This window comes from Ostrea edulis, chromosome 1 (genome assembly GCF_947568905.1).
Source record: "Ostrea edulis chromosome 1, xbOstEdul1.1, whole genome shotgun sequence".
Taxonomy (NCBI): Eukaryota; Metazoa; Mollusca; class Bivalvia; order Ostreida; family Ostreidae; genus Ostrea; species Ostrea edulis.
Genome location: NC_079164.1, coordinates 14,129,975 through 14,154,229, shown reverse-complemented (window position 1 = coordinate 14,154,229; position 24,255 = coordinate 14,129,975). Strand labels below are relative to the sequence as shown.

At 33.6% G+C, this 24,255-nt stretch overlaps 1 protein-coding gene across 7 annotated transcripts in view; it reads right to left on the bottom strand.

Annotated features, from left to right (window-relative positions):
* Positions 1-683: 683 nt before the first annotated feature.
* Positions 684-24,255, bottom strand: part of LOC125661063 (calcium-transporting ATPase type 2C member 1-like) — a 35,970-nt gene continuing 12,398 nt past the window's right edge. For 6 of the 7 annotated variants that reach the window (XM_048892950.2, XM_048892955.2, XM_048892960.2 and 3 more), the window contains 19 exons: positions 23,865-23,900; positions 23,710-23,771; positions 23,450-23,558; positions 21,808-22,035; positions 20,392-20,534; positions 20,115-20,239; positions 19,813-19,910; positions 18,519-18,704; positions 18,069-18,173; positions 16,708-16,864; positions 16,342-16,512; positions 11,487-11,635; positions 8,706-8,872; positions 8,510-8,578; positions 8,293-8,409; positions 7,952-8,099; positions 7,656-7,751; positions 6,758-6,899; positions 684-3,619 (listed from right to left, as the gene is read on the bottom strand). In XM_048892950.2, the coding sequence (XP_048748907.2) occupies positions 3,489-3,619; positions 6,758-6,899; positions 7,656-7,751; positions 7,952-8,099; positions 8,293-8,409; positions 8,510-8,578; positions 8,706-8,872; positions 11,487-11,635; positions 16,342-16,512; positions 16,708-16,864; positions 18,069-18,173; positions 18,519-18,704; positions 19,813-19,910; positions 20,115-20,239; positions 20,392-20,534; positions 21,808-22,035; positions 23,450-23,558; positions 23,710-23,771; positions 23,865-23,900 (2,439 nt within the window). In that variant the 3' untranslated portion in view covers positions 684-3,488. The remainder of the gene's footprint in view (positions 3,620-6,757; positions 6,900-7,655; positions 7,752-7,951; positions 8,100-8,292; positions 8,410-8,509; positions 8,579-8,705; positions 8,873-11,486; positions 11,636-16,341; positions 16,513-16,707; positions 16,865-18,068; positions 18,174-18,518; positions 18,705-19,812; positions 19,911-20,114; positions 20,240-20,391; positions 20,535-21,807; positions 22,036-23,449; positions 23,559-23,709; positions 23,772-23,864; positions 23,901-24,255) is intronic. The other variant, XR_008799626.1, reaches the window with a different exon arrangement.

Below are 24,255 nucleotides of genomic sequence, written 5' to 3'. Positions count from 1 at the left end.
TTGTGGGAGGAAACCAGAGTACCCAGGGGAAATTACCCACATGTCCGATCGGTCAATCACCATACCCTCTCACAAACCGTCACAGGCATCAAACTCACGTTTGCAGCACTACTTGTGAACCTCACACAAATGAAACTTTTTAGCCAATATGTCGTGGTTTTCATAAACTCACTTCGATGATTTGTAAATGAATTTGATAACCGCTCGTATACCCTTGTGGTCCTCAAATGAAAGATTTTTGAACACGTTCATGTAATCCCTATACACCAGGAAACTTTCGCCAAAGTTTAAATTCAACCAGTTGCTTTATGCTATAAAAAAAAACCCAGTTCAAATTTGTCCATTAAAGATAAGGGCAAGATGGACAACAATTTCCATACAAAATTCGACTTCAACCTATTTTTAGCCAACAGGATTCAAGGTACATGGTTTGAATAAACACATTTTATTATTATACAGGAAACTGTATCTGACCCATGTGTCAATTCTTGAGAAGAAGATAGTAAAGTTTTTTCCACAATTCATACACTTTATCTGTAAATTAATTACTTGTGATGTTATAATTAACAAACTATAGCTGTACAAAAGTTCAAATTATGCATATAAAAAACTACAGTTTTATAACATGCATATAGAACACACAGGAATCTATCAAAATGTGTAAATCAGAACAAAGTAAAGTATTCATATTGTTTATATTTTTATTTTCTGCAAAATATTAAATAAAGTCATATATTAAATCATGAATTCATAAATGGAATGTTGCCAAATTCTGCTTGTTACTGTTATACTGAGGGGAGGTGCTTTGGGAAAATTGATTGACAAAATATTTTTGGATGCACACATTTGAGTTTAAATCTTTAAAATCACATTCTGCATTAGCCATCAATTTCCAAATAATATTCAATATCAAAGAAAAATGAATGTGCAGTCAAACAGTGCTAAAGTTTTCAATAAACATTTACATGTAAAGTGCCCAGAGAAAAGAACATATTAAAAGGAATTAAAAAAACCCAAAAAACAACCAACTCTGACAGCAAACAGGCTGATCATTTGTACAGATAACATATCACTGGTTACCATAATCCTGTTTCAAGAAGCTAAATTTACAAGCTCACTGAGAGAGCCAGATTAACTTTTTATCTGTTTATACCAATCCAATATTATGTCAATTTATTTTACAACCACTGCATGTAACTATCAAACATTCTAAAACCTGAAAAGAATCTAACAATCATTCCAAAAAAATCACAGAAAAGCTTTAATGATAAAAGCCAAACATTTGGTGTAATCTTTGGACATAATAAGATGACCAGACTTATATCTCATTAACTTTGTTCAGTCTAGCCTCACCAGTACTCCAGAAAACTAGAGGTTCATAGCAATACTTTTGACTTGGCACCACTTCAGGAGCGGAACAACGCACCGCTAAACAAGGTGAACAAATACTCACAGAAACAACGATCTCAAATTCCAGTCCAATATCATTCTCTTTGTGACAATTTTCCTCATTAAGCACTCGTTTTTTACACAGTGTGTGAAAATAGCTTGAACAATTTGAAATTAGATAAAATTAATTATTGATTCATTAACACAGGTATACACACATACACGCTTTGAAACACCATTCAGTTTAGGATAAAATTAATCCAGACAAAAACATTGTAGAAAAAAATCAAAACAATACCAATCAGCAGTAACACGCTAGAATTATAATCACATTGCTAAACAAGAACAGAAAAACACACAATTACAACAAAACACTAAAAATACATTTTGGTATTTGAACACAGCTTATCCTTTACTGAGGTACTGCAGGGTCATACAATTTATAAGGTGTACCATCAATGTCAGATACTGTAACCGCAGTAATTCAAAAGGTTCCATACGATAGTTAAACTAATAGATAAAAACCAAAAAACCCAACTTTGATTTCATTGAAAATTGAATATTTGTTTCTATCCTACTAACTTGATGTTATATGATACCCAAGATTTTTGATGCATCAAATGAAGTAGGATTTAGCTGTTGTTTATGTGGGATTTTCTATTTTTTGATCAAACAACATAAAACATACCTGAAATGTACCAATAAAAAGATGTTTTTGAAGAATTTTGAGTTTTGGGTAATGTTTCTTCATTGCATTTCCAAGTAAAGATTTGTGAATAATGCAAAAATAAAGGTGGTTTTGTATGAAACTTTTGCGGTAAATATGAGTTTTTAGCAATTATTAAAACATTTAGAGATAGTTTTACAAATTTCTATGACAAATATTTGGGGTACCCTATGTCCTTGATGAAATATTTACATGTGTACATATTAAAGGTTCAAATATTCCCTCTATTGTTTCATCTTCGCTAGCCAAGGGTTTTCAGTCCACTCAGATGCTAATTGCTCATGAAATATCATAGCAGTAATTCAATCAAAATTACATAAAAATAATAGTAAGCATATTAAAATCTAAATCCCCCACCATTGGGAAAAGTTCATCCCCTCTACAATGTTTGTAAATGTTAAATAAAATTAATGCATGCAAAATTGTCAGTCCAAAAATACAGCACACAGGTCAAAATCAGGTGACTAAAGAAGGCTACCTTACAAAGAGATTGTATAAGGTGTCCTCAAACAACAAAAACCATGACATATGTCTGCGAGATCAACTACACCTCCTCATAAAAACTTCCCTTCCTGTTTTTGTCAAACTCTTACCATAATATGTTTTATACACATGCCTATTGTATGTATTACAATGACCAACTACAGATGTCCAACCTGCGGACACTACCTCTGGGCCCGGATAGAATTGACCAGTAAACTGCCCGAAGCTGTGGTCCTTGTTGACAATGACAGACATCCTACTTGTGTGTATTTACTTTACAAACAGAAATAATTCCCAGGCTGGACCCGCATTATGCTTCAATTGTCTATCTAATCATGTCAAGATTACAGGATAAAAATTGAAAATACATGTGCAATAAAAGAATACCGGTAGATGAATTTTGATAAAAATTTTGTAGATTGCAGAATGTAAATATTTTTCATTTCTACAAGTGACAGACTAAGTGGATTGGCTGAAGTCCAGACCTGCACTTTCAGGCAGCAATGGATGAGAGTAATAAACAGTATAAAATTTCCTCCTTCGCCCATCTTACTTAAAAAAGTTCTCAAGATGGTTAAACAAGATTATAGATTATCTATTCTTTCTATGTATATAAATAAATCTCTTGAAATTGAGTACCAGTTTGTAGAAATTATCATGCTTGTATCCACCTGCATACACATGTTGATACCACACACCCACCTGCATACACATGTTGATACCACACACCCACCTGCATACACATGTTGATACCACACATCCACCTGCATATACATGTTGATACCACACATCCACCTGCATACACATGTCAAGGTCATACACACTCTCCTGCATACACACACATTGATATGTAAAATGATGCTGAATATATCAGTAACATGTCATGGTTTCAGACCACGTCTTCCATGTAACTCTGTTTTTCTAAGCCTTTCTTTCTCCTCTCCTGTGTCCTCCATACAAACTTCCTGATTTCTGACACCACAAACACTGATGACGTTAAAAATATCAAAAAGATAAAATCTGTAAGAGAAAAAAAGTTGCATTGTTACCCAATAAAAAGTAGAAAAGATACAAGATTACTGATATATTTTAATATTATTTCTATTTTTAGCAAGCACAGTCAAACAAGCTTACAGCAAAGTGCTGGAGACGAACAATTTTGATTCGTTATAAACGTAATTCGTTACTGTAAAAGTGGTTATTTACATGTGGGGGAAATTTACACTAATCATGCGGTTACATAATATAGTTACAAATATTTGATATAATGTATCTAATATTCAGCTACCGCATACTTTCCCCCCATGCGTAATGTTGAACATGGAAAATCACGTACTTAACCCCCAGCCAACGTCGTTATTTATGCTGGGGGTCATCATTGTAAACCCACGGTTGATTATGCTTCGTTCCTCTCTCCATCACCTGTGGGTACATTCATTCCTACTCGCTCGTTCTCAGGAATAAACATTTTAAAATATCGTCCAATCAAAGTAATTGTTATAGAAATGGAGATCTTCTGTTTTGAAAGGTAGCATCAACATACATGTGTAACTTTGCTATGACAGTTGTATACCGAAATTGGACTGAAAGCGTGTTGTTGATTGGACAAATTCACTCAGGGTGTCTATGAGTGCCCAATCAAATTGCCTCATTAATTATTCATGAGAACGAGCGAGTAGGAATGAATGGACCCACAGGTGATGGAGAGAGGAACAAAGCGTAATCAACCATGGGTTTCCGACAATGACCCCCCAGCATAAATAACCACTTTAACAGTACCATATATACTCGCCTATAAGTCGGATTTTTGGGAGTCAATTTTTGGTCCAAAACTCTATGTCCGACTTATAGGCACGTCCTAAGAAGATTGGAATTTTTCTGGGCGGCGTAATGTAGTGTTTTTTAAACAACTTCGACGATTATCGTGGACTACCACACAAATGATTATTGTTCACAAATACTAGACATATTGTATTGTTTATGTATTTTAAAATTATGTATAAAGTACAAGCATTTACATATTTTTATCTAGTTAAAAATTATTTACATACTGGTAACTAATACTTTCAATTCAACTAATCTATCGTTTATCGGTAAAATTGAATTACGAACCTGATTCAATATTGAAATATTCATATGTATACCGGCTGAAATATATTTCATAAAAGATTGAATATTGTTTAGATCATCATTCTTGACTCTTAAAAACTCTATTGCTGATACCATGAATTATACCTGAATCCCACCATAACAGTTTTCGCGAGGCGCGTGCCACTAAGTAAACACGGTGTCAGGTACTGGTAATTAGAAGACCATAATTGCTTAGGTAAACAAGGGATCATTGCCCATAATAGATCAAGGGTTGCATTAAAAACATGTTCGCTGTAATCCTGTTCTACTATACACTTACCCCCCAAAAAAATCACAACTTTTAGAAATCTTGTTCAGTATATTGTTCCTATGTTTAAACACACAATTCTTTTTAAAACAACATCAGGCCCCAGGATCATGTAACAAACTCAGACTTAAGTCAAATTTTCAATTTCCTGTAAGATGCTCATTACTTTAGAACTGAAACTCTTAATTTGCAGACACTAGAAATTTGATGTAGCAACATTGAATAACAATTTTATTTTGGAATCACTGACTTCTCAATCATTTGATCGCAATATTCAGATTTTGATTTAAGCTTAGGATGTTTCATGATCCTGGGGTCAAGAAGAATGTGCTTCATATTCTGGAAGAATAGGAGATAGACCAAGAAGATTTTTTCCCCCATTCAGCAACCCAATCCAAACAAGAGATGTTTGTAAAACACATATGCCCCCCATGGTGCAAAATTGAAAAGGGTTATACATACACATCATTTTATTGATAGTAGTATCATCAATTCAAAATATTGAGCAGGCAATATCTTCCTATGTCAAGAGTGAATTGACCATGTGACCTAAAAATCAATAGGGGTCATCTACTCCTTATGCTGTACCAGTGTACCAAGTTTGGTGTCAATCAAGCAAATAATTCTTAAAATATAGGAGACAGCATATTACTATGTCCAGTTCAACAATTGACTTTTGACCTCAAAATCAATATGGGTCATCTTCTCCTGAAGAATACCAGTGTACTAAGTTTGATGTCTGTCAAGCAAAAGGGTTATCAAGATATTGAGTGGACAGTATATTACTATGTTCAGTTTGACCTTTGACCATGTGACCTCAAAATCAATAGGAGTCATCTCCTCCTGAATATACACCACTGTACTAAGTTTGATGTCCGTCAAGCAAAGGGTTCTCAAGATATTGAGCGGACAGTATATTCCAATGTCCAGGTTGACCTTTGATCATGTGACCTCAAAATCAATAGGAGTCATCTTCTCCTGAAGATATACCAGTGAACTAAGTTTGATGTCTGTCAAGCAAAGGGTTCTCAAGATATTGAGCGGACAGTATATTCTAATGTCCTGTTTGACTCTTGACCTTTGACCATGTGATCTCAAAATCAATAGGAGTCATCTTCTCCTGAAGTTGTACCAGTGTACCAAGTTTGATGTCTGTCAAGCAAAGGGTTCTCAAGATATTGAACGGACAGTATATTCCTATGTTCAGTTTGACCCATGACCTTTGACCATGTGACCTCAAAATCAATAGGGGTAATTTTCTTCTGAAGATGTACTGGTGTGCCAAGTTTGATGTCTGTCAAGCAAAGGGTTCTCTAGACATTGAATGGTCAGTATATTCCAATGCCCAGTTTGACCCTTGACCTTTGACCATATGACCTCAAAATCAATAGGGGTCATCTACTCCTTAGGATGTACCAGTGTGCTGAGTTTGATGTTTTTCAAGCAAAGGGTTCTCAAGATATTGAGCGGACATTATATTCCTATGTCCAGAGTAGATTGACCCTTGACCTTTTGACCTGAAAAACATTAGGGGTCCTCTTCTACTCATTATCAACCCATATATGAAATATTATTATCATCAAGTGAATGGTTTTCAAGATATTGAGCGGACAACACATGGTCTACAGACCGACCGACAGTTGCAAAACAATATGCCCCCTCTTTTTCAAAGGGGGGCATAAAAATTAATTTGTTACTGTGACGAATCTTTTACATTTGTGTTATACCTGATATTTAACTTAGGTTTTAAGATGGTATACCTGTTAAATAAAGGGACTCTGTTTGAAACACGGCTTGAAGGGGAGGGAAATAAATCACCAGCAGTTGGCCGATCAGGGAACCCCCCACTGCCAGCAGAAACATCTTGTTGTTTAAAAGTCCCACTTCAAATATAGATTTTTCCTACAAAAGAAAATTTACACTATACAAAGAGTACACTCAAACTTGAAATAATTAGTAAAATTTAGTATTTATTCTAATAAGTAGTAAATATTAATTCAGACTAAATTCACTGCTGAAAAGGCGTTTTTATTGGCATTGCAGTTAAATGATGTATTGAATTTGTGATTAAATGTGAGATTTATTTTGAACATACATAAGTGGTAACTCCACCCTCATGTGACTTCACAATATTAAAGGTTCTTCAGAGTAGAAACCCTGTATTAATTTCCACTTCATACAGTTTGGTAAATAACCAAAGAAAATGTAGGTATCCACCTTTTTAAGGATGGTAAATTTACATAAAAGAAAATTACACATTTTAATCAAACAGCATAATAAAGATACATAAAAACTGGCTTAAATGACAAAGTTTTAATTCATCAGTTTCAAAAAAGAATGTTACTTTATAAGTACATACACATTAACTGAGGATATCCGGGAAATCATTGTATAATAGACAGGCAATCCAGAAAATACCAGCTAAGAGTTATTGCCCTTGACAACATTTTTTTAAATATAGATTAATTGATTATTTACAAAAAATATTATTCTTTTCAGAATCAAATAGTTTACCAGATTTTTTTTTACTGTAACCAGTGAATAAAATTCCTAAAAAATATGATTATATTTCTACTATGCACATAGTTTGAATAAAGATTTTGCAAAAACGCATGTCACGAGAGGGTGGAGTTACCATTCATGAGATAAAGAACTTACTGCTGACCGACAGCTGAGAGCATTAAACATGTCAAAAAATACAAAACAAGTGAAAGTCATGGTAGTGTCTCTGGGCGTTATCTTATTGTCGCTCATCTGTAAAGAGAAATAAGCAAGGTCAAAGTTCATTTACAAGTACCGGGAAAGAAAATATCGATTCAGAAATAGCTGAATTTTTTATTGAAATAATGTTTTATGCAAACAGAATAACATAAAAGTACATTGTATTAATCACATACATGTAATTACACCAATGTACTGCTCATAACTATCTCTACATATGTAAAAAGTGCTACCTCTCGCCAAAACACCCATAATGTACCCGACACAATAATGGCAGCAGAAATTAGGATGCTGATGATGAGATTAAGGGTTATGATCGGGTCCTTGACCTTTCTGGGAGGTTTTTTAATGACATCATGATCCACTGGTTCAACACCCAGACTACAAAACAAAAGTTACGATATCATGCTTCTTTTGCCTTCCAGAATTAAATGAGGCACATGTTTAGTCTCAAAAATGAATATGTTCCATTCCAGTATAAGCTATAAAGGACACAATAAAATGGGGTTATATTTCATATGTAAAATGTGTGGAAATATTTTGCAGAACACAGGAAGTAAAAGTAATCTGGTACCTCTGAGCTGGTGGCCCATCCATGATGATATTTATCCATAAAATCTGCATGGCATTTAAAGGGTTTGGTAACTTCATTACAGTAGAAAGTGCTATTAATGTTAATGCAGCTATACTCCTGAAAGAAATCAACACATTGTACATCAATATATACTATTAGAGTAAGTTTAACAGAACACTTAATTTGGATTTTCAGTTTTATCATAAATCAAACTTACGTGCTGAGTTGAAATCTAACAAAATTTCTAATATTATAAAATATGGCTTTTCCTTCCTCTATGGCTGATCTGTAAAAAACAGAGATGTTCCTGCACTATGGTTCAAACAGAATTCATTTATACTGTCATATCACAGGGAAAACAGAGAGAAATCCTTATCCTAAAAAATAACTAGCCAAGTCTTAAAGACACCTACAGGGTGACCGCAAAATTGTCATCCACCAGAATCATATCAGCAGCTTCCTTGCTGACATCAGTTCCTGTAATACCCATGGAGATTCCAATGTCAGAACTTTTGAGCGCCACTGCATCATTGACGCCATCTCCTGTCATTCCAACCACATGACCATTACTTTGTAGAGCCTGAGAACAGAAAATATAACATGTGTAGTGTGACTAACAGCTCATTAATACATTAACTCCACTTTGTAGAGCTGAAAACTAACAAGGTGTGTTTATGAAACACGGATGTCCTTGTATGGCAGCAAAGTTAAGAATGGCCAAGATTAAAGTTTTTTAAAAGCAGGTCAAATCCCAAGATCAAAGTCACAAGGTCAAAAAATTTTGGTACGAAAAGAATGCTCTTGTTAAAAGAATACAGATGTGAAATATCAAAGCCCTATTGCTATCCATTCAAAAGTTATGGCCAAGGTTAAAGTTTTTGCAGACAAAACAGACAGACAGACCATAAATTATATGCCTCCAAAATCTCCTATTACGAAGGTATAAAATTACACGTCTAGTGTGTCCTACAGCTCCTTAATATATAACTCCTCTCCTGCTGCTGACAGAACTAACAGATACATGTGTAGTGGTCAGCCATGTTCGATCCAGTGGCCAGTTAGCTCAGTTGGTAGAGCACCTGACTAGAGATTCAGGGGGCTCGGGTTCGAATCCCGGTCTGGTCCGTTGCATTTTCTCCCTTCCTGTTACACATGTAATCAGCAAACAGGAAGTGTGATAGCTCGAGCTTAACAATCACAACACTGGGTGTATAAAGGAGGAATCATGTCAAGAGAAAACTAGATAAAGGCTTTACAATCACAACACTGGGTGTATAGAGAGTGACCAGAGGAATCGTGCCAAGAGAAAACTAGATAAAGGCTATCTAGAGGCTGACTCCGCTCAACTATGAAGAATATTCAAACACATAGCCGCTGAGTCTGGAATCTGTAAACAGGTAAACTTCTACTCGTCCCCAGATAAAGGTTGTATTAACACCGGGAATCATCATTAGTAGTTCCTGAGAGATGGGCAACACAGATAGACCGAGCAGGAAAAAATAGTCACCAATAATGCAAAACGCCCTGGGACCATACTCATCTTTGGAGATCAAGTAACTTTATAATTTCTGATAAACATAGTTTTGATAGTCCTTAACAGTTAAAATGCAGCAAATAAGAAAAACCTTTTAACTTTGGATTAAACTGCAGAGAGACATTTTTAAAGGTGGCTCACTACACCCAGAAATACTTTCTCAAATCAGTACAAATTGATTTAATTATAAAAGATATGATGATATACAATAAGTATACATGTATATGCCAAAAAGGCAAAAAATAAACAAATTTGGATAAAAACATGATTTTCAAAAAGGTATTTTAACACATATGAATAAAAGACTCTGGGGGATTTGAACTCAAGATCTGTGGTTCACCAGCCCAATGCTTTAACCACTGAGCTACGATGATAGACAAACGAATCGATTGATACAAATAATTTCACAAAACATTTAAATCGCCATCTTGTGACATGGTGTCATACAGAGTATAAGCTTTAGGGTAGTGAGCTACCTTTTTGAATCCTTTTAGAAATACATGTATCTGCTTTTTATCCATAGATGTAACAAACCTTGATAATTCTAAGCTTGTGTTCTATAGATGTAAAGGACCTTGATAATTCTAAGCTTGTGTTCTATAGATGTAACAAACCTTGATAATTCTAAGCTTGTGTTCTATAGATGTAACAAACCTTGATAATTCTAAGCTTGTGTTCTATAGATGTAAAGGACCTTGATAATTCTAAGCTTGTGTTCTATAGATGTAACAAACCTTGATAATTCTAAGCTTGTGTTCTATAGATGTAACAAACCTTGATAATTCTAAGCTTGTGTTCTATAGATGTAAAGGACCTTGATAATTCTAAGCTTGTGTTCTATAGATGTAACAAACCTTGATAATTCTAAGCTTGTGTTCTATAGATGTAACAAACCTTGATAATTCTAAGCTTGTGTTCTATAGATGTAAAGGACCTTGATAATTCTAAGCTTGTGTTCTATAGATGTAACAAACCTTGATAATTCTAAGCTTGTGTTCTATAGATGTAAAGGTCCTTGAAAATTTCTATAGATGTAACAAACCTTGATAATTCTAAGCTTGTGTTCTATAGAAGTAACAAACCTTGATAATTTTGAGCTTGTGTTCTATAGAAGTAACAAACCTTGATAATTCTAAGCTTGTGTTCTATAGATGTAACAAACCTTGATAATTCTAAGTTTGTGTTCTATAGATGTAAAGGACCTTGAAAATTTCTATAGAAGTAACAAACCTTGATAATTCTAAGCTTGTGTTCTATAGATGTAAAGGACCTTGAAAATTTCTATAGAAGTAACAAACCTTGATAATTTTGAGCTTGTGTTCTACAGAAGTAACAAACCTTGATAATTTTGAGCTTGTGTTCTATAGAAGTAACAAACCTTGATAATTTTGAGCTTGTATTCTATAGAAGTAACAAACCTTGATAATTTTGAGCTTGTGTTCTATAGAAGTAACAAACCTTGATAATTTTGAGCTTGTGTTCTATAGAAGTAACAAACCTTGATAATTTTGAGCTTGTGTTCTATATAGAAGTAACAAACCTTGATAATTTTGAGCTTGTGTTCTATAGAAGTAACAAACCTTGATAATTTTAAGCTTGTGTTCTATAGATGTAACAAACCTTGATAATTTTGAGCTTGTGTTCTATAGAAGTAACAAACCTTGATAATTTTGAGCTTGTGTTTTGGCGTTGTTCTGTAGAATATTGTGACATCATTGATAATTTGTTGTAGATGTTTGATATCTGCCTGGTCGATCTGATCACCTGACAGAGCTCTTCCACCCTGAGAATGCAGACCCAAACGACTTCCTGTAAAGGGGAAAACATTGTTCTTATTATTCAGTTTTAAAACCAAATGAAATTATTTTTAAACACTTTCCAAATATATTTACCATGAAGTCCACAAATCCTCTAATACTCTCCATGATAGGAATTTAAGAAATCTAGTTATTTTACAATAACTGAACCTAACATAATCACTCCACGTTATTTTATGATTGTATAATTCTGTGCTTTCTGATTTGCTGAGATCACACAGATAAGTTGCACACTTTTAGTAACTGGTTTCCATGTCTTAAATTTTCTGGTCATATAATAATTAACAAAATTTCACGTTTCTAATTACTGTTGACTAGGTGTTACCGCCTCGCTGTGTACAAAGATGACACACCAAGAATCGTTTTATAGGCTCTAGTATCCAGTTTCTATGTTTTATAGGCTCTAGTATCCAGTTTCTATGTTTTATAGGCTCTAGTATCCAGTCTCTATGTTTTATAGGCTCTAGTATCCAGTCTCTATGTTTTATAGGCTCTAGTATCCAGTCTCTATGTTTTATAGGCTCTAGTATCCAGTCTCTATGTTTTATAGGCTCTAGTATCCAGTCTCTATGTTTTATAGGCTCTAGTATCCAGTCTCTATGTTTTATAGGCTCTAGTATCCAGTCTCTATGTTTTATAGGCTCTAGTATCCAGTCTCTATGTTTTATAGGCTCTAGTATCCAGTCTCTATGTTTTATAGGCTCTAGTATCCATTTTCTATGTTTTGAATTATTCAATCATATAATTAAACAACTATTAATATTTCCTCCGTCAATACAATGCATTAGCTATCCTTTACAGGTACATGTGTACTAATAATTTAGATTTTTTTGGGTTTCCAGACTAACAAGGTTAACGTACACTGTGAAACTATAATAATGGCGTTATATAATAACTTATGCAATGTAAACTATTTAGTTTCATCCCAGATGAAAGGAGCAGGTCAAAATTTGAGGTGAATTCCTGACTAATTTAATCCTTGGACATTTTCGGTTGGCCTTATGTGTATATTGTATGTATTGTGTATATTGTATGTATTGTGTATATTGTATGTATTGTGTGTATATTGTATGTATTGTGTGTATTGTGTATATTGTATGTATTGTGTGTATTGTGTATATTGTATGTATTGTGTGTGTATTGTGTATATGGTATGTATTGTGTATATTGTGTGTTATGTATGTATTGTGTGTGTATTGTGTATATTGTATGTATTGTGTATATTGTATGTATATTGTATGTATTGTATGTATTGTGTATATTGTGTGTATTGTGTGTATTGTATGTATTGTGTATATTGTATGTATTGTATGTATTGTGTGTGTATTGTGTACATTGTATGTATTGTGTATATTGTGTGTATTGTATGTATTGTGTATATTGTATGTATTGTGTGTATTGTATGTATTGTGTATATTGTATGTATTGTGTGTATTGTATGTATTGTGTATATTGTATGTATTGTGTGTATTGTATGTATTGTGTGTATTGTATGTATTGTGTATATTGTATGTATTGTGTGTATATTGTATGTATTGTGTGTATTGTGTATATTGTATGTATTGTATGTATTGTGTATATTGTATGTATTGTGTGTATTGTGTATATTGTGTATATTGTATGTATTGTGTATATTGTATGTATTGTATGTATTGTGTATATTGTGTGTATTGTGTGTATTGTATGTATTGTATGTATTGTGTATATTGTATGTATTGTGTATATTGTATGTATTGTATGTATTGTGTATATTGTATGTATTGTGTGTATTGTATGTATTGTGTCTATTGTATGTATTGTGTATATTGTATGTATTGTGTGTATATTGTATGTATTGTGTGTATTGTGTATATTGTGTGTATTGTGTATTGTGTATATTGTATGTATTTTGTATATTGTATGTATTGTGTATATTGTATGTATTGTGTATATTGTATGTATTGTGTGTATTGTGTATATTGTGTGTATTGTATGTATTGTGTATATTGTATGTATTGTGTATATTGTGTGTATTGTGTGTATTGTGTATATTGTATGTATTGTGTATATTGTATGTATTGTGTATATTGTATGTATTGTGTGTATTGTATGTATTGTGTATATTGTATGTATTGTGTGTATTGTATGTATTGTATGTATTGTGTATATTGTATGTATTGTGTATATTGTGTATATTGTATATATTGTGTGTATAGTATGTATTGTGTATATTGTATGTATTGTATGTATTGTGTATATTGTATGTATTGTGTATATTGTGTATATTGTATGTATTGTGTATATTGTGTATATTGTATGTATTGTGTGTATTGTATGTATTGTATGTATTGTGTATATTGTATGTATTGTGTATATTGTATGTATTGTGTGTGTATTGTATGTATTGTGTATATTGTATGTATTGTGTATATTGTATGTATTGTGTGTATTGTGTATATTGTATGTATTGTGTATATTGTATGTATTGTGTATATTGTGTATATTGTATGTATTGTGTATATTGTATGTATTGTGTATATTGTATGTATTGTGTGTATTGTATGTATTGTGTATATTGTATGTAGTGTATGTATTGTGTATATTGTGTATATTGTGTATATTGTATGTATTGTGTGTATTGTGTGTATTGTATGTATTGTATGTATTGTGTATATTGTGTATATTGTGTGTATTGTATGTATTGTGTATATTGTATGTATTGTGTATATTGTATGTATTGTGTGTATATTGTATGTATTGTATGTATTGTGTGTATATTGTATGTATTGTGTGTATATTGTATGTATTGTGTGTATATTGTATGTATTGTGTATATTGTATGTATTGTGTGTATTGTGTATATTGTATGTATTGTGTGTATATTGTATGTATTGTGTATATTGTATGTATTGTGTATATTGTATGTATTGTGTATATTGTGTGTATTGTGTATATTGTATGTATTGTGTATATTGTATGTATTGTGTATATTGTATGTATTGTGTGTATATTGTATGTATTGTGTGTATTGTATGTATTGTGTGTATTGTGTATATTGTATGTATTGTGTGTATATTGTATGTATTGTGTATATTGTATGTATTGTGTATATTGTATGTATTGTGTATATTGTATGTATTGTATGTATTGTGTATATTGTGTATATTGTATGTATTGTGTATATTGTGTATATTGTGTGTATTGTATGTATTGTGTATATTGTGTATATTGTATGTATTGTGTATATTGTGTATATTGTATGTATTGTGTATATTGTGTATATTGTATGTATTTTGTGTATATTGTGTGTATTGTGTATTGTGTATATTGTATGTATTTTGTATATTGTATGTATTGTGTATATTGTATGTATTGTGTATATTGTATGTATTTTGTATATTGTATGTATTGTGTATATTGTATGTATTGCACATGCCTACTTCACACATTGTCAGAAAGAAAACATACTAGTGTTGGAAAGTTTGGACATCGAATTCATCGTCTGTAGATACAGAACATGTCAGACTTAATTCCTTGTACTAGATCATGTGTACTAAAAGGTAATTAGATGTGGAATGATCCAGGAATTCATAGATAAATAGCATGGGGTACACTAATAAATTAGTCAGGTGGTCAGCACTTATAAATTAGTCAGGTGGTCAGCACTAATAAATTAGTCAGGTTTTCAGCACTAATAAATTAGTCAGGTGGTCAGCACTAATAAATTAGTCAGGTGGTCAGCACTAATAAATTAGTCAAGTGGTCAGCACTAATAAATTAGTCTGATGGTCAGCACTTGGCTTATTTTGGAAAGAAAGTGTGTCAAAAACATGGGTCGTATTTTGAAACTTTCTATATCTCTAAAACGGAAGCTTTTTTGTATGCATGTTTCATTTTATATACAGAATACAATAGTATTGATATCTTTATCTAAATTCAGCATAAAATATTGAGCATATGTACTTTAAGTACACCATGTCCATCAGGCTCAGTGAATATTATAATACTCTGATACCTAAAGCATCGTATTGACCTAAAACATGTCAGTAATTGTATATTGAACTTAACAACATAATTATTTCACATTGAATGAACCTAATAAAGTTAATCCCAAAAAAGTTATATGTAAACATACTATTTGTGTATTCCCCTATATACATGTAGTCACTGACAATAAACTAGTAATGTCTATTTTTAGTTGACCTTCAGTCACCTACATGTACATGTAGTCACTGACAATAAACTAGTAATGTCTATTTTTAGTTGACCTTCAGCCACCTACATGTACATGTAGTCACTGACAATAAACTAGTAATGTCTATTTTTAGTTGACCTTCAGCCACCTACATGTACATGTGGGTTGCAATTATAATGGATGCCATTTTTTTTCTACTTCCAATTCTCATGACTTTAAATTTTGACAAATCGCAACAATCCCTTGAGGATGGTGCCTGGGGGTATGGCTGTTGATATCGATAATTTAAAAACCACTATGTAGAATGCTACTGATCTTGACAAAATAATCATCTATAATACTCTCAAACAGTACATGTACGTGTACTACTCTCAAACAGTACATGTACGTGTACTACTCTCCAACAGTGCATGTACGTGTATTTCTGGTGATAGCATGCAAGCATGTGTCTACGCTAATCATGTCTCCATTGCAGTCGTCATAGCAACCTTCAAACCTTTCCCGTCTATGACTCAATCACCTACCTATGGCTCTGGCAGTCTCCTCGGAGTCTCCTGTCAGCATCTTCACTGACACCCCTCCACCAATCAGAGTAGAGATGGCCTCCTTCACCCCCTCCCTGGGAGGGTCGATGATTCCCACCATCCCAACATACACCAAGTTGTTCACTTCCGGACCATAGGCCATTGCTAATACTGGACAAAAATTAGAAAAACAATCAACACTTATACACAAAATAGAAACTCATTATTCAGACAATACTGGTTTTGTTAAATATTGTACAAAATATGAAATAAAGTGATAAAGCTATGGGTTTTTCAGAGCACTTGCAAATTAAAGACCTGACTCACTGTAAAAAAAAAAATTACATTCCTCGTTATCATTCTAACCTCTGAGTCCAGCTCGTCCCATCATAGCAGCCTCATGATAAAACTCCTGTTTGGCTTTTTCTGTCAGAGTTGAAGTGCTGCCCTGCTTGTAGAATCGAGAACAATTGGCCAACACCTTCTCCAGCGCTCCCTTCACAAAGAAGGTCATCTCCTTACTCTGAAACAGAAACTTCAAAAATGAGTGACGACAGTCTACAGGTAAAATATATCATTGAGTGAATTCCAGTTCCCTGAGAGCAAGACTATTTCCCGAGGCTTCGAATCTTGCTGACTCCTTCAATGATATACAAACATTAAAACCAGCATAAAACTTTATACAATGCTTAAAACCTGGAGCTGCAGAACCTACTCATCATGACTGTTTTTGGGCGCACTTGTTTCATCGCCCGGGTCAAGCCGGTTGATACTTCCGGAAGCGGGCAAGTAACTTGTTTCAAGTATTTTTAAGCCGCCAGTCGACCTAAAAGTAGCCCGGCTCGCCCGATAAATTTAGAGCAGGCATATGGAAAGCAATATGGCAGAAAATATGGATAAACATTTTCTTGCTCGTTATTTATCCATTTTTCATTCATTAAAAGAGTTTAAATTTCAATTAGCATAAAGTAGTGAGTTAAGAGGTAAGTTTATTGACATTTTTGTTTCCAAATGCTGGATGATACAATCAACACCGCTTCTCTGTGGAAGTTACAGCCCAGTCTGCAGTGTTTGTGAACAAAATGTTTGAATATAAAACTGATTATCAATTATGATTTTTAAACTTACATGGGTTACATTTTATGAAATCTGTTATGCAGATGTTCTTTGAAAAATACATAATTTTTGTTTTTACATTTTGATATATATTCGGCCGATTTCCCACTCGTTTCGCAAGACAAACCGGGTCAAAAAGTCAGTGATAAAAGTGAACCAGGTCATCACCCGAATTTCTGAAACAAGTGCGCCCGTTGTTTGCTAACATAAACTGGTTCTTATATAGGGATCAATTAACTCGTGTTGCAATTTCATTTCATAATGAATATTCATTATTCCATTTGGAACATAAAGAACTTTCCATAAGATAAATAGAAGTTGCTAAGTGTTCCAAATAGCTGTGTATCAGATTATCAAACTGACACACCATTTTGCAGGAAATCCATCATTTTACGGTGATCTACAGGGAATCAGCAAATAATGTCAAATTACCGTTATATAGTAAAACTCATTGGAGGTGTAATAATCAATGTTATTTTACCTAGATTTATCCATAGCTCACAAACTCTTCTGGGACTTGTGAATAAAGATAATAAATGATATATTTACACAACTCTGTAATGATTTGTTTCAGAAGAAAACTTATCTGAAACTAAGAGAGAGAAAATTACCTCTCCATATCTTGGGGTACACTTGACAACCATGTATTTTGTCTCTGAATTAAATGGCCACTCCTCTAGTCTGGTGTACAACTCCCTCACATGATGCAAATTCATCTGTTAAAAAACCCAACATGCACTGTTCAAATCCAGCAACATTGTAGATAAGGTTTTATGTGCGAGATCTTCAATTTATCATAGAATTTATTATCTCATCAAAACCAAGCTCTCACAACAACAACAACAAAATTCTGTGTTAATTATGTTTATAAGTACGATATCAATCACACTCTAATATTTGTCCTCACTTGTAAATCAAAGGTACCAAATTTTCTTGAATTACAGAGTAAGAATGATTTTGCAAATTATACCTGTGCAATTCTGTGCCTTCCTAAAGAAGTCAGTGTGTTCACGTTGGATGAAGTATTGTTATAGGAGCTGTATCCTTCGCCCATAACTTACCTTCCATGCCACTGCTAGCAGCGCCCCCTCCGTTGGTTGTCCATGCAGCCCATCCTCACAAAGGTCAGCATCATTACATATGCATCCGACCTCTATGACTTTAGATAAGGAGGGGTGTGAGTTTTCTGAGACGTCTTCATGCTGACACACCACAGTGCCGATGCCGTTGTATCCTACTCCCGACACCTGTAACAGAGAAAACAGGTGCTCCAGTAATAAACTTCTTGTCATGATGCCCATTATGATAACATTATAAAAATGTCAAGGTGCCCTTGACCTTGAAAATTAACAGAGATTATCCTACCATTATCTATCACTTAAGTACTCAATATACATTGTAATTAATCTCTCTCTAAGCTCTCTGTTCATCGGCAATAATACACAATCAGTGACATTTCTGAAGTCAATAGAGAGCTATCTAAGAAGTACAATATCCACCATGCCCTGAGGTGAATATTCTTCTGAAGTCAATAGAGAGCTATCTAAGAAGTACAATATCCACCATGCCCTGAGGTGAATATTCTTCTGAAGTCAATAGAGAGCTATCTAAGAAGTACAATATCCACCATGCCCTGAGGTGAATATTCTTCTGAAGTCAATAAAGAGCTATTTAAGAAGTACAATATCCACCATGCCCTGAGGTGAATATTCTTCTGAAGTCAATAAAGAGCTATTTAAGAAGTACAATATCCACCATGCCCTGAGGTGAATATTCTTCTGAAGTCAATAAAGAGCTATTTAAGAAGTACAATATCCACCATGCCCTGAGGTGAATATTCCATCGACAATAATAAACAATCAGTGACATTTCTGAAGTCAATAGAGAGCTATCTAAGAAGTACAATATCCACCATGCCCTGAGGTGAATATTCTACGTTAAGTATAGCTACAGCATGCTACTGACATCAGAAATGTCAATGATTGTTTTATCATATGATCAAATAATTTTAAAATCTGAAACTGGTAGCTAGAGCCTACGAAATAATACCTGGTCTGCCATCATTGTTTACAGCTAGTGTAAGACCTGATAGAAAGTGATTAGAGATGCAAATTTACATGAGACGACCACAAAATAATAATCAACTTTATCCATTCGGGAATTCCAAATTCATTTTTTGTGTGATGTTGGAAAAATCAAATGCTGTATTCACCTCAGAGCCACATGCAGGTGACCATAACATTCTATTTGTTTCTAGTTTGTAGGATCTCAGCCAATCAGAGAGCTTGGGATTGTCTAATCACATAATAACACTGAATACTTCTGAATTTGACAGTGTATAATGATTGTATCTACCTCAGCATACTGTCCATCAGCTGAGCAGATTCTTGTGACCGTCATCTCATTCTTTGTCAAAGTTCCTGTCTTATCTGAACATATAACCGTGGCACAGCCTGAAAATAACAAAATAGAAAATAGTGACACAGCCTGAAAATAACAACATAGAAAATAGTGGCACAGCCTAAAAATAACAGCATAGTAAATAGTGGCACAGCCTAAAAATAACAACATAGTAGTTTTACCATCACTTCCATACATTCTGAGATCAGCCTTAGTCATGCTTTAATTAAAACAGAACAGCTCTAATGCTTACTTACCTAAGGTTTCTACAATCGGTAACTTTTTCACGATAGCATTTTGTGAAGCCATCCTCATCACCCCCAGGGCTAACGTCACCGTGACAACGATAGGGAGTCCTTCTGGTATAGCAGCTACTGCCAAACTGAAACAAAAGCACAGTAACTTGAATTCCATAACGCAAAAAAAAAAAAAAAACATATACAAAAGTTTAGTGTAAATATAACTTTCATAACCATGAGGAAGAAATTCCCTACAGATATATATATATCCAGTGTGGATTTCCTTGGATTTTACCTGACCCCTATAGTGAACATGTCCAGGATTCCTCTCCCCTGGATCCACCCCAGAAGCATGATGACACCTATGATACAGAATGAGTAGAAGGAAAGCTGTTTTCCCAGAGTGTCCATGCTCTTCTGTAAGGGAGTCTTAGGAGCCTGGCAAAAGACAATACTCTGTATCACATCAGGGTGTATTACAAGTTCATCAACTATTCCTAATAATGACCTCTTTACATCAACTATTCCTAATAATGACCTCTTTACATCAACTATTCCTAATAATGACCTCTTTACATCAACTTTTCCTAATAATGACCTCTTTACATCAACTATTCCTAATAATGACCTCTTTACATCAACTATTCCTAATAATGACCTCTTTACATCAACTATTCCTAATAATGACCTCTTTACATCAACTATTCCTAATAATGACCTCTTTACATCAACTATTCCTAATAATGACCTCTTTACATCAACTTTTCCTAATAATGACCTCTTTACATCAACTTTTCCTAATAATGACCTCTTTACATCAACTTTTCCTAATAATGACCTACATGTATATCTAATAATGATCTATCTTTACATTGTATATCAACTTTTCCTAATAATGACTTACCTCAATAATTAATTTTTCCTATTAAGGACCTATCTTTATAACAACTTTTCCTATTAATGATCTACCTTCATATTAACTTTTCCTAATAATGACCAATCTTTCATATTAACTTTACCTATAAATCTATCTTTTATATTAACTTTACCTATAAATCTATCTTTTATATTAACTTTACGCATTAATGACCAATTTTTTATATTAACTTTACCTATAAATGACCTATCTTTTATATTAACTTTACCTATAAATCTATCTTTTATATTAACTTTACGTATTAATGACCAATTTTTTATATTAACTTTACCTATAAATGACCTATCTTTTATATTAACTTTACGTAATAATGACCAATCTTTTATATTAACTTTACCTATAAATGACCTATCTTTTATATTAACTTTACGTATTAATGACCAATCTTTTATATTAACTTTACATATTAATGACCTATCTTTTATATTAACTTTACGTATTAATGACCAATCTTTTATATTAACTTTACGTAATAATGACCAATCTTTTATATTAACTTTACTTATTTAAATGACCTATCTTTTATATTAACTTTACGTAATAATGACCAATCTTTTATATTAACTTTACCTATAAATGACCTATCTTTTATATTAACTTTACGTATTAATGACCTATCTTTTATATTAACTTTACCTATTAATGACCTATCTTATATATTAACTTTACCTATTAATGACCAATCCTTTATATTAACTTTACCTAATAATGACTTACCTTTATAGTTGATTTTTCCTATAATGACCTATCTTTATTTGATATCTTCATACAAACCTCCTCTTCTTGCATCATCTTGAAGAGTTCTCCAAACTGGGAGTTTGTTCCTGTTTCTATGACGATGCCCTTTCCCCGCCCACATCTAACCAGTGTACCCATAAAAGCCACACAGGTCAATCCTGAGATTCCTGACCGGTGCTCCTTCTCGGGGACAGGGTGAATGCTCTTGCTCTTTGGCATTGGTTCCCCAGTAAAGCTGGATTCATCTACTGCTAAATCTTTGGCCTGTTGATGCAAAACAGATTTAGAATTTGTGGTAAATATAGTACAGAGAAACCTGTCTCACCCCACATGTACTGGGAGAACAGACAATGCATCTGATAACTGTGTAACAGAACATGGTAGAAACAAAATTCAGAATTTCCTGCAAAATGGATTGTGCAGGTGTTGGATCAGATAGTGTCCAGCATACAGCTTATTCCACTTATAATAGAATTGATTGTTTTTTAAATATCACTCCTTTTCAAACAAGAGGTACTGTGAGCAATGCTCACTAAGAATACCCCCCGCTTACCCCAATCTCCCAAAGGGTGTTGGTAATAGGTATAAACTACCTCTTTTCTGAGTGTAAAAAACAAATGGCATGACAAACCAAACCATATTGCTACTTCAATGTCCAGTGCGCGTGACCTTTGAACTTTTGACCCCAAAATCGATAGGGAACATCTTCATCCCATGGGTAGTCCATATGTATGATATGGTGACTGTAGGTGGAAAGGATAACGCTTTAGAGCCCGGAAACCATATTGCTACTTCGATGTCCAGTGCGCTTGACCTTTGACCTTTTGACCCCAAAATCGATAGGGAACATCTTCATCCCATGGGTAGTCCATATGTATGATATGGTGACTGTAGGTGGAAAGGATAACGCTTTAGAGCCCGGAAACCATATTGCTACTTCGATGTCCAGTGCGCTTGACCTTTGACCTTTTGACCCCAAAATCGATAGGGAACATCTTCATCCCATGGGTAGTCCATATGTATGATATGGTGACTGTAGGTGGAAAGGATAATGCTTTAGAGTCCGGAAACCATTATGTCTACAGACAGACGGACGGACAGACAGACGGACAACCTGATTCCAGTATACCCCCCCACAACTTGTTGCGGGGGGTATAATAATACTAATTCCCCATCAACATTTTCTCGTTTCCTTTGCATTAAATCATACAAATATTGACATTTATTGCATTTCGAGGGTAGCTATAACATATCGTCGTGGTCAGTGAATCCATTATCAATGAGGTAGATATGTGTCAGACCATTTCTACATCTGAGATGTTTTTATAATAACAAGTAAATTCTAATGGGTCTTGATCATTGATTGCTATCTGATATTGGCTTCAACATGGTGGCAGGAAAACATGCCCTGATTAAGAACGTACTGTACTATTCTCATAACAATCATCACATTAGCTCAACTGAAGTAAATTAATCTTCATTTATTTTCACTTTACTTTCGTCTAAAAATAATGAACTACAACTAAATAATTTCATTTATCTTAAAAGATCAACTTTATTTCTTTTGAACTTTGGATAATATTGAAAACAATTAGCTGGTCCTCTGAATTTCAATCAATTTGGAGTAGACTGTACTTTGATTTGAGAATCATAATCCATAGATAAGATATTGACTCACCTCAAACAAACGAATATCAGCAGGAACTTTGTCACCTACAGACAAAAACACAATGTCTCCTGGAACCAAGTCTCGAGCCAAAAACGTCTCCAATTTTCCATCTCTTAAACTACAGACGAAGACATGAAAGTTACAAAATGTGAACAGAAGATTTCGAATTCAGCAAATAATCAAAGAATTCTTTTCTTTCATTTTACGAACTTCAAAGTGGAACTTTATCCACCTGTGGTCAAACTGTATTTGTTTTTCAACCCACTCACCAATGGCACATTGGGGGAACAAGTTTGGTCAAAGCTTCTAAGGATTTCTCTGATCTGTATTCCTGAATATAACTTGTTATTTTAGTATGGCTACAAACACATCATGCCACATGTAATGTATTGTCGAGTAACTAATGTGTCATAATATTCCTTACCTGTACAAACGCTACAGTGACCACAATGATAATTGCCTGAAAAAAAAGAAGATTTTCCTGTTTCATTTCACGTTCATAGAATCTTTTAAAAACATTTTTTGGAACACTTGAATATCTTGGCAGCAGTTCTCTTTTCTTAGATTCCTGCTGTAATTAATTCTTTACAAAATGACTGACAGTTAACCAATGTCATCAACATTAATAAGATGCAGATTAACAGTGAAGTTAGTATCTGGAGCTGCCAGACTACAAACATTACACTTCACAGATAAAAATCTACATCTATAATCTGGTGTTTTAGAAACTAATATAACTAAGAATCTTTCTTCAGTTTAGGTGATAAGTACAATGTTAAATCATGAAAGCATGAGAGCTTATTCCCAATAGTTCT